We start from the raw sequence: 13,355 nt of genomic DNA, 5'->3' as shown, positions 1-13,355 counted from the left end.
TGCTGGAGGCAGTGGAAGACAGGAGTGCTTGGCGTGCTCTGGTCCATGGGGTCATGAAGAGTCGGACATGGCTAAATGACTAAGCAACAACAACAACAACAACAACAATTCCATAGGAATGTAAGAAGAGCCTTTTGGATCAGGCCAATGGCCCATCTAGTCCAGCACCTGCTGTCACAGTAGTCACACAGATGCCTCTTCTGGGAAACTTGGAAGCAGGACATAAGCACAAGAGCCCCGTGGTTTCCAGCAGCTAGTATTCAGAAGTACTGCTGCCTCCAGCTGTGGCTAGTAGCCATCGCTAGCCCTCCCCTTACTTTAAAAAAAAACAACAACATTTTATTTTTCAAGATTTCTAAAATAACAACATTTTCCCATTTATCTTAACACCAAATTCATCTTGTCTGACTCCCCCCACCCCCAATTCCCAATTTTTTTTACATTTCTTCCCCTTGCATATAGTTACGGTACTTTTCAATTCTTTTTGTTATCTAAGATATCCAGTTATCTCATAAATGCTACACCAGTCCTACTAATGTTTTAACATATTTACAGTGTTCTTTAAAAGAATCTATCAATTTTATCTAATCTTTCTTGAATTTCTTTTCATCTTGATGCCTGATCTTCACAGTACGTTTTGCCATTTGTTTGTCCATTCTTCCTTTTTTGCTACACCATCATCTTTCCACTTTGGGACAAATAACAATCTAGCAGCCGTGGTAGCCTACATAAATAGTCTCTTTACATTCTTCTGTATTTCTTCCCCCATTATTCCAAGCAAAAAGGCTTCTGGTTTTTTATGAAAAGTTATCTTAAACAATTTTTTTTATTCATTATCTATCATTTCCCATAAGTCTTTTGCCTTTTTGCAAATCCACCACATGTGAAAAAAGTGCCTTCATTATCTTTACATTTACAACATATTTTGGAGGAATTTTATACATCTTTGCAATCTTTACCAGTGATACATCATTTGCATATAAATATTCTTTCAATCTACTACACGCCGCAAATTTCAAATCCTCTTTCCACAGCTTTCCCCATGACTCAAGTGGGATATTATATCCCAAATCCTTTGCCCATTTTATCATTACATCTTTAACCTCCTCATCTTTCGCCTCCCATTCCAACAGTAGTTTATACATTTTTTATGATAATTTTTCATTATACTCTAACAGTTCTTTTTCATACTTTGAGGATTCTTTCCCAAGGCCTCTTTCCTTATCACTTCTGAATACGTCATTTAGTTGGTGGTATTGTAACCATTATTTTAACAGGGGATTTATTTCTCCATAATCTTTTATCTTCAATTTATTTTCCACCTCTGTTAACAGATCTTTGTATATGGGCCCATTCTCTTTCATGTTTATTTTTTTTGCGAACGTATTGCCAATAATGCTATTTTTGTTTGAACCAGACCCGTAATCAGAGGAACAGAATAAAATATAAATTATTAATGGATGAAAAACAAAGAGGGGGATTCTCACTGCAAGACCTGAAATTATATTATGAAGCATCTTGTCTTTGCTGGTTGCGGGAATGGGTACAATTAAAGAATATGGATATACTGGATTTAGAAGGACATGATAACAGATATATGGTTGGCATGCTTATCTATGGTATTGAGAAAGTAAAAATACACAAGGGATTCTTGAACCACATTGTAAGAAAATCAATTTTTATCACTGAGATCCTTCCCCACGATGTTAAATTCATCCTTCCCCATATCTCCATAGCTCTTTCAATTCCATTCCACACTTTTACATAATTATCTTTAAAAATATTTATGTTTATATTTGTTAACCATATCCCTAGATATTTTACTTTCTTTACTACCACTAAATCCGTTTTTTGCTTAAATTCATTTTCCATTTATTCTGACGTATTCTTCAATAACACTTTTGTTTTATTTTTATTAAGCTTGAAACCTGCTACTTGGTCCAAATTTATCTGTCTTTTTTACCCTTGGTATATTTTCCAAGGGTTCTTCCACAGTTATAACCAGGTCATCCGCAAATGCTTTTAACTTATACGCTTTACTCCTTGATGTAATTCCTCTTATGCTTTCATCCAGTCATATTCCTTGTCAACGTTTCTAATACTAAAATAGACAATAATGGAGACAGAGGGCATCCCTGTCTCGTTCCCTTAGTTATTATACATTTTTCATTTAATACATTGTTTACTGTTAAGTTCACCTGTTGTTCAGAATAAATTGCACTTATACCTTTCATAAATGTCCCCTTCCAATGTGCAACAAAACCCATCTATCCAAACAGCACCAATGAAAATAAGAGACTCTGGGTAACGTTTGTCTAAACAAGTGTGTCTTCAAGAGCTGGCGGGATGCCAATGCTGATGGGAGTCTTTCATATTTCAGCAGGAGAACATTCCACAACACAGGTGGCACCGGTGGAAAAAGCCCACCTCCATCTTGCCACAAGCTGATAATCACCAGGCCCTGTCAAAACTAACAGGGTGCAATTTGTGGATTCTAACTATCTTTACTGGGTCATGATTCTTCTTCTTTTCCAATGGCTGCCAGGAGATGGACAATTACCATGCAGCCATGCAGAGGATGGCGGATGATATCCTGTCCCTGCGCCAGCACGTCACCAACCTGGAGTCTGAGAACAGCGCCCTGCGACGCAACCTCGCCATGCATGAAGATGTGGGCCGCATCCTGTTTCACGACATAGACCCTGATGTCATGACAAAGGCCGAAATCATTGACAGGATATGTAAGGAGATTGCCTACTTCTCTACCAATCTGTATGACACAGGAGGAGACAGGTGAACGTCCCCTATGGGGGAAGGATGTAGAGCTTGTTGGGTGGCAGCTAGACTGGGTGGCCACTCAGGTGTTGTCCCCAAACCTAAGGCTACTAGCCATGATTGGTGCATGCTACGTCATCTGTTGGAGGCAGTATACCTCTAAGTACCAGATGGTGGTCATCACAAATGCAGAAAGGGTAGCCAGGCAGTTGACAGATTGCCCCATCCTTGTTTACGGCCAAGCTGGAATTTGGTTCTAACATAGTAATAATAATAATAATAATAATAATAATAATAATAATAATAATAATAAATTTTATTTATAACCTGCCCTCCCCAGCCAAGACCGGGCTCAGGGCGGCTAACACCAAGTATAAAAACAATTGATTAAAACACAACTGAAAAACAAGATTAAATTACATTAAATGTAGCCTCATTTCAGTGGAAACTCAAATCAAAAACTTTTGGGGGATGAAAACGTCAAATCTTCACCAAGGCCAACTATCCAGACTGGTCCTACATGGACCAGAAAAAAGCCAGGGAAGTCCCCAAATAGGAGTTCCATCACAGAAGGGAAAAAGGAAAGAGGGGGAGGGGATCAAATTGGCTCCAAGCCAAAGGCCAGGCAGAACAACTCTGTCTTACAGGCCCTGCGGAAAGAAATCAGATCCTGCAGGGCCCTGGTCTCATGAGACAGAGCGTTCCACCAGGCCGGAGCCAGTGTTGAAAAGGAGGATCATAGGAGGATCAGTGCTTTGGAACAGCCCTGTATGAACACCAACCAGAGCCCTGTGGGAAACCCACAAGCAGAACCCATGGACAAGAGCACTCTCCCATGAGAAGAGCTCTGCTAGATGAGGTCCATGGCACATCTAGTCCAGCATCCTGTTCTCACAGTGGCTAACCAGATGTCCGTGGGAAACCTTCAAGCTTGACCCAAGCAGAAGAGAACGGGATGCTGGACTTGGTGGACCATTGGCCAAATCCAACACTCTCTTCTTATGTTCTCATCTATGGGATTCTTCACCTTACCTGGTCATCCTCTGTATTGCTCAGAGCTAGAGCACACAATTTGCACAAAGAAAGTCCCAAATTCAACCCCTGCTGTATCAAGTTTTTTTTAATAAAAAAAATATGGGAAACACCTTTGGTTGAGACCCTTGAGCAGTGCTGCCAGTCAAAGTGGGCAGTGACAGATGAGATAGTCCAATGGTCTCATTCTATATAAAGCTGCTTCTCATGTCCATAGCCTCACTCACTCATGTTGAGAACTGGGACACATAAGGCAAGAAGCCTCTCATATCATGGAACCATAGAACTGTAGGGTGGAAGGGACCCAAAGGGTAATCTTGTCCAGTCCCCTTCAATACAGAAGGCAGATCACCCACCATGGTGTATGAGAGCCATGGTCCTCCCTAGATGGGGTTTTCTCCAGGCTCTGCCATTTGCTTTTTAGTAACCCTCAAGCAGAAACTAAGTGCTGGGGCTCGGGAGATGGCCAGAATGAAGGACCGGGTTCAAAGGCTGCAGAATGAACTGATTCGGGTAAGCGCTTCTGTGTTTGCCATTCATCACAGCTTTGGAGAGACCCTGCATTGTGGGTAGGAATGGCTGCAGTGATTTATGTGGTCCATATTTTAATAGGAACCTACCAGATTCCCAAACCAGGATTTGAAATGAAACATTGCCATCCTCCCAAACTCCCACTTCACTGCATTTTGCAATGAAGTTATCCAACCAAAAAATGCATTCCCAAAGGAGAAAGTGCACACACGTGCTTCTCTAAGTTAAAAAAAAGAAATTAAGAGAAGTGAACTTGAGGTTGAGAAAATGAGAAATGGAAAGAAATGGAATTGGATAGATTTGTCCATCGGGGATAATGGGATTTGTAGTCCAGGAACCTCTGGAAGATCACAGGTTTTTTACCTCTGTTCAGCAGAGAATCAGTCAGTCCCCGCTAGGTCTGGGTCTGGGTCTGTCCAGAGTCCTCCACAAAGAAGCCTCTACCACTCACTCCCCACCCCCAAAGAAATCAGGACTGGTTCCATCCCACATCTCAAGGGCCTTGGTCCTTCCCCACCACCAGAAAAACGACCAAGAAAAAGACCTCGTGATGCTGCAACGAGCTCACCAGCAGCAGCAAATGGTGCTAAGGAAATACCAGGCCAAGATCGCCAAGATGCAAACTCTGGAAGATGCGGTGAAGAAACAAGAAAAGGTGAGGGAAGACGAGTGGGAGAAATGTGAAGACATCAGGGTAGGGGCTTGGGGGCAGAATCTGGGGAGGCTGCTCAGGAGGGACTCTGAGCACAAATGGCAATTCGGGTTTCCTGTGGATTGCTGTTTGCTCTGATTCAGCGGTCAAGAGCAGGCTTCTACGGGGAAATCACCAGGGCAAAAAAGACACTCAGTCTCAGAGGTTTAAAGCGCAGACCTGGAACTGTGGCACAGAAAGATGTGTGGATGAGCCTGGAGTAGAGTAAGACACCTTGCCATCTATAGGGCACTCACCCCATAAAAACATTAAGCCCAGAATCTGGTACCACTTCATGAAAGTCACTGTAAGGTCGCTTGTATCCTGTGGCAGCTGACAGAATGGCCTATGAGACTGAGCCTGTTCAGCTTCTACTTAGATAACTCAACTGGAGGAGAGAGCACCATTTCCCAAGGACGTCTGTCTTACTGTTATACCAAATCTTACCCATGAGGCAACCTCTCCCAGCACCATAGGTGCCAACTCCCTGGGGCCCTGGGTGCCCAAACACTCACAAAATTCCCCATGAAGGGGCCGGGCAGCCACAAAATTTGGTGCCAGGGCCATGCATGCTGCATAGCAGCCACGGCCCCAGGAATCCATGGTCATGGGGCCAAACTGGCACTCCTGCCCAGCAGTTCACTCAGAGCTGCTTCCTTGGCATTTCCATCTTTTGCAATGAAATGTGACTGCTGGTCTATGGCAATGAGCGGGAGCATTGCCCTGAGCCCATTGCTGGAGACCAGCACATCACAACCGTCTCTCAGAAGCTTAGGGTGGAGTGAAGGGTCCCCTCCTGTAAACTCACCAGGTGCTTCTTTCCACTGAAAGGTGATTGAGAGGATGGAGATGATGCTGGAAGGGAAGATGAAGGAGCGGTCTAAAGAGGACACCCAGTTTTCAGAAGCACCCCTCGGCTCAGGTGAGTGTGACTGCTGGCAATTTGTGTGTCTCCAGCATCTCTGCTGCACTTGCTGCCATTCAAAGTTGGTTCCCTGCATTGGCAAGGCTCATTTGACAACGTCAAGAAAGCGAGGCCCTGGGAACACTCTGCCACTGGAGATTCAGCAGGCACCTTCTGTGCCATCTTTTAAACACCTGCTGAAAACTTTTCTGTTCCACCAGGCAATTAAGACTACATCCGTTCACAAGGACTAATTGATTTCTCATTTTATGGTTTTATTATTGGAAACTGCTTTGATATATTTTTATGATATAGTGATATACAAATATTTTTGTAATAAAAAATAAGAAGAAGAAGAAGAAGAAGAAGAAGAAGAAGAAGAAGAAGAAGAAGAAGAAGAAGAAATTTTATTTAAACCCGCCCTCCCCAGCCAAGACCGGGCTCAGGGTGCCTAACAACCAATAAAAAACAAGTTGATTGAAATGCAACTTTAAAAACAAGATTAAAATACAACATTAAAACATTCAAATGCAGCCTCATCACAGGAGGAGAAAGAAAAAAGAAAGAGGGGGAGGGAATCAAATTGGCTTCAAGCCAAAGGCCAGGCAGAACAACTCTGTCTTACAGGCCCTGCGGAAAGAAATCAGATCCTGCAGGGCCCTGGTCTCATGAGGCAGAGCGTTCCACCAGGCTGGAGCCAGAGTTGAAAAAGCCCTGGCTCTGGTTGAGGCTAATCTGACTTCCTTAGGGCCCGGGACCTCTAGGGTGTTGCTATTTATGGACCTTGAGGCTCTCCGTGGGGCATACCAGGAGAGGCGGTCCCATAGGTAGAAATCAGCTGAGCTTGCACCCCTGAAAATGTAAAGAGGCTTTTCCCTACTCCTTTTTGCAACAGCTTTCTCTTTCCTTTAGTTGAGCATCTTCTGCTGTCTTTACCCCTAGTTCCAGGTGACAGCTGGTCCAAGGGTCTCTACTCCACCTTGATGATGGAGAACATGAGGCTGCGAGACGAACTGGGCAAGTCTTCCTTCTATCGTTCCCCCATCATATTGCAGCAACAAGCACTACCGGTAAGATGTTGCTGTTCAGCAACCATCCATCTTGTGCACTTTCCCTGGACAAAATACCTTGCAGAAATAAAACAGGGCATTTGTCCTGGATTAAATCAGGACAGTTCTCCTGTGCATAATTCTCTGTTGAAATAAATCAGGACAGATGTCCTGTGCATAATACCCTTTTGAATTTACTCACATTTTACCTTACTATGCAGTATGTGATAGTAGTAATAATAATAATAAATTTTATTTATACCCCACCCTCCCCAGGCAAGAACGGACTCAGGGCAGCCAACAACCAATAATACAAACAAGTTGAATGAATACAACTTAAAAACAAGGTTAAAATGCAACATTAAAACATTAAAATGCAGCCTCATCACAGGAGGAGAAAGGAAAAAAGAAAGAGGGGAAGGGAATCAAATTAATTCCAAGCCAAAGGCCAGGCGGAACAACTCTGTCTTACAGGCCCTGTGGGGAAAAATCAGATCCTGCAGGGCCCTGGTCTCATGAGACAGAGCGTTCCACCAGGCTGGAGCCAGAGTTGAAAAGGCCCTGGCTCTGGTTGAGGCTTATCTGACTTCCTTAGGGCCAGGGACCTCTAGGGTGTTGCTATTTATGGACCTTGAGGCTCTCCGTGAGACATACCAGGAGAGGTGGTCCCGTAGGTACGAGGGTCCGAGGCCGTGAAGGGCTATAAAGGTGAAAACCAGCACCTTTAGTAATAATAATAATAATAATAATAATAATAATAATAATAATAATAATATATTTATACCCCGCCCATCTGGTTGGGTTTCCCCAGCCACTCTGGGCGCCTTCCAACAGAACACTAAAATACAATAACCTATTAAACATTAAAAGCTTCCCTAAACAGGACTGCCTTCAGATGTCTTCTAAAAGTCCTATAGTTGTTTATTTCTTTGACATCTGATGGGAGGGCATTCCACAGGGCAGGCACCACCACCGAGAAGGCCCTCTGCCTGGTTTCCTGTAACCTCACTTCTCACAGTGAGGGAACTGCCAGAAGGCCCTTGGTGCTGGACCTCAGTGTATGGGCAGAACAATGGGGGTGGAGACACTCCTTCAGGTATACTGGGCCGAGGCCATTTAGGGCTTCCAAGTTCAGCACCAACACTTTGAATTTTGCCTTTTTCTACACATTACTTTGTTGGAGAACTGCATTGCAAATTTTGGGTAATTGCAAATTTCAAAGGATGGCTACAGTTCAGTCTATGGATTGTTTAGAAAGTCTGAATTAGGTATTGCCTTTAAATGCAAACTGAATTTCCTTTCCGATTTTCTTCCTCATCCCCAGTGAAATTCAAGGTAAGGCTGCTTTCTGATCCCCAGAGTAGTGTGGATTAGGTCAGTTATTATCAGAAAGTGTAAAGAACAAATTCCTTGAGCATCCATGGTATTAGCTAATCCTGGACTAAGACAAAAGTGAGGGAGAAAATTACTGCCCTCTTTGCCACTAGCCCATAATTAACCTACTGTGACTGGTCTCTTCCCTGACACCTGACACCTGATCCTTTTGATCAGAAATCCCAGGCAGTGGCGTAGCATGGGGTGGGGGGTAAGGCGGGCAACCCACGCTACACCACTGCCCAGAGGTTGGACATCAGAATTTCTGCATGCAAGGACACCACAAAGCTACGGTCCTCCACTAAAGAGATGGGAACATAGCAAGAGGGAGGCCTCTGTAGGCTGATCTCCAGGTGAGCAGAGCTGGGTGGAAACAAATAACAGGTGGCAAATAATGCAGTTGGGCAGAAAGTTTTCAAAGGAAGAGAGATTGAGTATGCGGAGAAGTGGGTGTTTCAGGCAGTCTGATTCCATGGGTCTTTGCAACAAGTTAAGTCCTTCACCCGCGGTACCACTGTATTATCTTTTTCGTGCTGCTTCCTCTCTTCTTATGTTATAGAACTTTCTCTCCCCACCCTACAGGATACGTTTTCCAACAGCAACGAAAAGCTCTCTTTGATTTCCAAACTGGAGAGGGCAGAGGCTCGCATCAATGCCTTGGAGTACCAGGTAAGGGGCCTCTTTTTAACCTTTGCATCCCTTGGCATGAATTCCAGCTCTACGGTATCCTTTTTGAGACAAGGCAACCAGAACAGTGCACAAGTTTGTCACAGGGGTTGTCTGTTCTCTCTGCCACAGCTGGAGGAGTCTTCCAGGAAATGGGGGCGAGAGAAGCAGGACTACAGCACCCGACTTCTGGAGCGCGATCTTGGATTGGACCTGTCACCAACCTCTCTACTCCTAGGGGACACGTTGCTGGTGAGTAACTAGCATAACTGTGGGCAGGAATAGAGTTTCCCAGGGCAAGTTAAGATGGCTTTCTGAGTGGGCCTTAGGGAGACATCTATGTTTAACCATTTTCACAAAGGATGGGGCAGTTCATCCCATTCTTTCCTGATCTAATTGCAACAGGACACCGGTGGCGCTGTAGGTTAAACCACAGAGCCTAGGACTTGCTGATCAGAAAGTCGGCGGTTTGAATCCCCACGACGGGGTGAGCTCCCGTTGTTCAGTCTCTGCTCCTGCCAACCTAGCAGTTTGAAAGCACGTCAAAGTGCAAGTAGATAAATAGGTACCACTCTGGCGGGAAGGTAAACGGCGTTTCCGTGCGCTGCTCTGGTTCGCCAGAAGCGGCTTAGTCACATGACCCGGAAGCTGTACGCCGGCTGGCCACATGACCCGAAGCTGTACGCCGGCTCCCTCGGCCAATAAAGTGAGATGAACGCCACAACCCCAAAGTCGTCACGACTGGGCCTAATGGTCAGGGGTCCCTTTACCTTTACCTTTATTGGTTGACATCCAGACCATCACAACTTGGGATGGAAGCATCTGTCAATTTCTATTCTCTTAGTTTCTCACTTTTCCATCCTTATATTTGGTTCTCCACATTTCTGCATTAATTTGCAAAATAAATAAACAAATAAATCCTCATGAAAATGCACCAGCAATTTTACTGCCAATTTTTCCTAACAAACACATCTTTGTATGCAGTTTTGATTGACATACATATTTTTTGCAAGCAATTGCTTCTAATATAATGCATTTTTGTATGTTGTTTTCACCAATATTTTCATATTTATAGGGACTTCCCCCTAATAGATGCATTTTTGTAAAAAAAAAAACTGTTCAGTTGGAGAAGTGCATTGAAAAATTGGAATAAGTGTGAATTTCAAAAGCTGCTTCTGTGTCTTGGTTCTCAACTTATTTTGGAAAGAGAGAATTTTATAGATTCAGCTTCATATGCCAGCTGAATTGATTTTCTCCCTGATCCCTCGTCACAACTATCTAGCACACAAAGAATTCCACTGGAAACAGAAATAGGGGCAGAAATTCCTGTAATCTGCTTGTTCACCTGAGGTCAGGAAAGCATAAATGCTGTATTTGCAATCTTTTTTCAGTCCACAAACATTAGATACATAATGACATTATTTCCTGCATTGTTTTTGACGTTAACCTTCTACTGAAATTAATTACTTAAGCTTCAGCCATAGTGGAGAGTAAGATGAAAAGCACTAAGTTTTAGCAGAAGCTGAACTGCAGCAGAATGGAAACCACGTTGATTGCAACCAGGATGGGATGGAAATTGCTGCCTCCTTGCATCCCTACATCTGGCCAATAAGAGCCATGAGGGAGCTCTGGTGTCTTCTGGACCTTGGGAACTGCATCCCTTCAAAAGGGAAAGTAGAGGGAGTTAGGGTTCCATCTGTGCACAACCCCACCCACCCCCAAAGTTCAGCCTAGACTTAGCTTCGAAAGTTCTAGTATGCCTCTTACCCACTCACAGGATGAGAAGGAAGGGAGAGGAGATGAAGAGCAGAAGAACGCAAAGATATATGGAGTGAAGGCGAGTGCCCCAAAGTAGCCCAGTGAAGGGTCGGTTCCATTATAGGTCAGTGCAAGGGATGCCCCTTGTTGGGCAGGTGTCTTGACCCAGCGGCTCAAGGGCAGGGAGAGGGAGCCCTGTGTTGCTGAATTCCAGCTCCCATCATCATCCCTGACCATTGGATAAGATTGTTGAGGCTGATGGGGGTCCAGAGTCTAGCAACACACCCAGTCTCATGTTGCACCAAGGGTGACATTGGGTTTCTCCAGGAATCTGACAATCAGAGATGAAGTTTTCGTTTTGGAACCTCAGGTGCCAAAAATACCCTACAAACGTGGGGTTCTGCCTCATGCAAAACCAATCCACAGAGTCCCTAGTTTTCGTTAATTGGGGACAGGTGTTACAGAGAGCCAGTGTGGTGTAGTGATTAAGAGTGGTGGACTCATAATCTGGTGAACCGGGTTCGCTTCCCTGCTCCTCCACATGCAGCTGCTGGGTGACCTTGGGCAAGTCACACTTCTCTGAAGTCTCCCAGCCCCACTCACCTCATAGAGTGTTTGTTGTGGGGGAGGAAGGGAAAGGAGAATGTTAGCAGCTTTCAGACTCCTTAGGGCAGTGATAAAGTGGGATATCAAATCCAAATCCAAACAGAGAGCGGCCTGAGAACCCATTCCACATGCCTGGTCCAAAGGATCAGCATGGCCTAATCCCACCTAACCTATCAGTGCTGAGGGAAGCTCCTTTGCGAGAGGCTTCTCTGCAGGGATGAGTCAAGTGGTGAGTTCCCACCAAGAGCCATCTTTCCCATTGGTTTTACTGGCGCTTTGTGCCAGGGCGCCGGCCTCTCAGGGGCGCCCCAGTGAGTGGGGGAGCTGCGTGGCTTTGCCGGCAGCCTCCCCTTTCCCTCCTGCACAGCTGCCAGCTGCGCCCCATCAACCATCTGGCTGGCGGGCGTGCAGCTTGTCTCCCAAGCCTCCGCGGGAGGAGAGCGATCTCCGTAGAGGCTTAGGATGGAAGCTGTGTCCCACCAACTATATGGCTGGCAGATGTGCAGATTCTTTCCCAAGCACCGCGGGAGGAGAGCGATCCCTGCAGAGGCTTGGGAAAAGGTTGACAACTGGGAAACGGGGAATAGGGCACCAGAGGGATCTTTGCACCGCAGCGCCAGGTATGCTTAAGACGACCCTGCTCCCACCTTCTCCCCGAAGACTCAGCTAGTAGTCAGGGTAGGCCTCAGCCTTTTCACAGTGTCCTCCTCCCCCCACCCACAATGCCAGCCTCTCCTTCCTGCCCACCCACCCCCAACAGCCACGGGTCCCCCTGGGTCATTCAACCATACCTGTATTCGTGACTTTCTGTACCAACACACCTGATGCCTGATCTTTCTAAATAGGCTCCCTGGCAGATTGGAAGCATGTCTAGAGGTCATTCTGCCCAGACAGGGGATGTGCAAGGAAACCTCTACATCATTGCCCTTTTTCCACACACAGAAACGTTGAGTGAAATTTTGCACCGTGTTACAGGGGTGCACCCCTTGCGGCAACCACATTGTGCAGGCCCTCAGAATGTTAGACAGAGTGGGTAGGAGATCTGGCGACTGGGTCATGGAGATTCTAGACACCTTCCTGACATCTGCTCTTTCCCTCTTCTCAGAAGACTCATCCAAATTAGCAAATTCAGCTCAAGACGCATTGGGAGCCTTCGTCCTTTGTGCAACCTATGGCGATCTACGCTCGATGGCAGGGCAGATCATCTGTTGTAAATATACCCCTCAAGTTTCATACCCATTCCTCAAGAGACTGAATGGAGCATGGCATTCCCTAATAAACTTTTATTAAAGTTTTGGCATGCATTCCCCCCAAATGGATACTTTCCAGATCAATGGACTCCCACCAGCTGATGCCAGTTTGCTTGGGAAGAAGAAAATTACTGGAAATGCAGGTGGAGGGAGGGCAGAAGCATCCTGCAGGTGGGGTGGAGGTACAGTGCTTGCTTACCAGGAGGGAGAGAGGAGGTTGGTGCACTGTAAAGATGCTCTGGTAGAAGCCAACCCTTTGCTCCTGCTGGGACCATGTGCCATGCGCAGGAGCTACCCAGTCTCCCTCCCTGTAAGTTTCATAAACGGGCTGAGTCAGGATGATGCAGAGGAAGGATTGACCAATAACTGGGGGGCAGGTAGGATTGGCTCTGACAAGAGTGGGTGGATCTGCCAGGGAGGATCCTGGGAGTAGGGGCTTCCTCAACCTGCTCTCTCATTTCCATCCCCTGTGAGTCCTGCCACATTCTTTGTTCCCTGCAAGAAGGGGGTGGGGCTTGTTGAAGGACGCAGAGGTTGGGGGTACTATCCCCTTCATCATATAAAAAAGGATGGTGGCTAACAGTACAAAGTCTGGTTTCTACATCCCCACCCAGACAATGTCTGCCTGAATAATGGGCGCTCTTAATGACAGCAAGCGAGTTTCCCCAAACTCAGATCAGATCGCCTTGGCTTGGCTTATTCTGTTTCCCGGACAAATT

At 45.6% G+C, this 13,355-nt stretch overlaps 1 protein-coding gene across 6 annotated transcripts in view; it reads left to right on the top strand.

Moving 5' to 3' along the window:
* Nucleotides 1–12,701, top strand: part of CCDC33 (coiled-coil domain containing 33) — a 203,543-nt gene extending 190,842 nt beyond the window's left edge. For 3 of the 6 annotated variants that reach the window (XM_083698200.1, XM_083698202.1, XM_083698204.1), the window contains 9 exons: nucleotides 2,546–2,741; nucleotides 4,232–4,320; nucleotides 4,862–4,993; nucleotides 5,861–5,951; nucleotides 6,876–7,003; nucleotides 8,939–9,025; nucleotides 9,155–9,274; nucleotides 10,800–10,859; nucleotides 12,492–12,701. In XM_083698200.1, the coding sequence (XP_083554326.1) occupies nucleotides 2,546–2,741; nucleotides 4,232–4,320; nucleotides 4,862–4,993; nucleotides 5,861–5,951; nucleotides 6,876–7,003; nucleotides 8,939–9,025; nucleotides 9,155–9,274; nucleotides 10,800–10,859; nucleotides 12,492–12,509 (921 nt within the window). In that variant the 3' untranslated portion in view covers nucleotides 12,510–12,701. Of the gene's footprint in view, nucleotides 1–2,545; nucleotides 2,742–4,231; nucleotides 4,321–4,861; nucleotides 4,994–5,860; nucleotides 5,952–6,875; nucleotides 7,004–8,938; nucleotides 9,026–9,154; nucleotides 9,275–10,799; nucleotides 10,893–12,491 lie in introns of those variants that run through there. The other 3 variants (XM_083698199.1, XM_083698203.1, XM_083698201.1) reach the window with 2 other exon arrangements.
* Nucleotides 12,702–13,355: the final 654 nt, after the last annotated feature.

This window comes from Podarcis gaigeae, assembly GCF_964106915.1.
Source record: "Podarcis gaigeae genome assembly, chromosome: 9".
NCBI lineage: Eukaryota > Metazoa > Chordata > Lepidosauria > Squamata > Lacertidae > Podarcis > Podarcis gaigeae.
The sequence above is the reverse complement of the archived record's forward strand: the minus strand, read 5'-3'. Positions and strand labels throughout refer to the sequence as shown.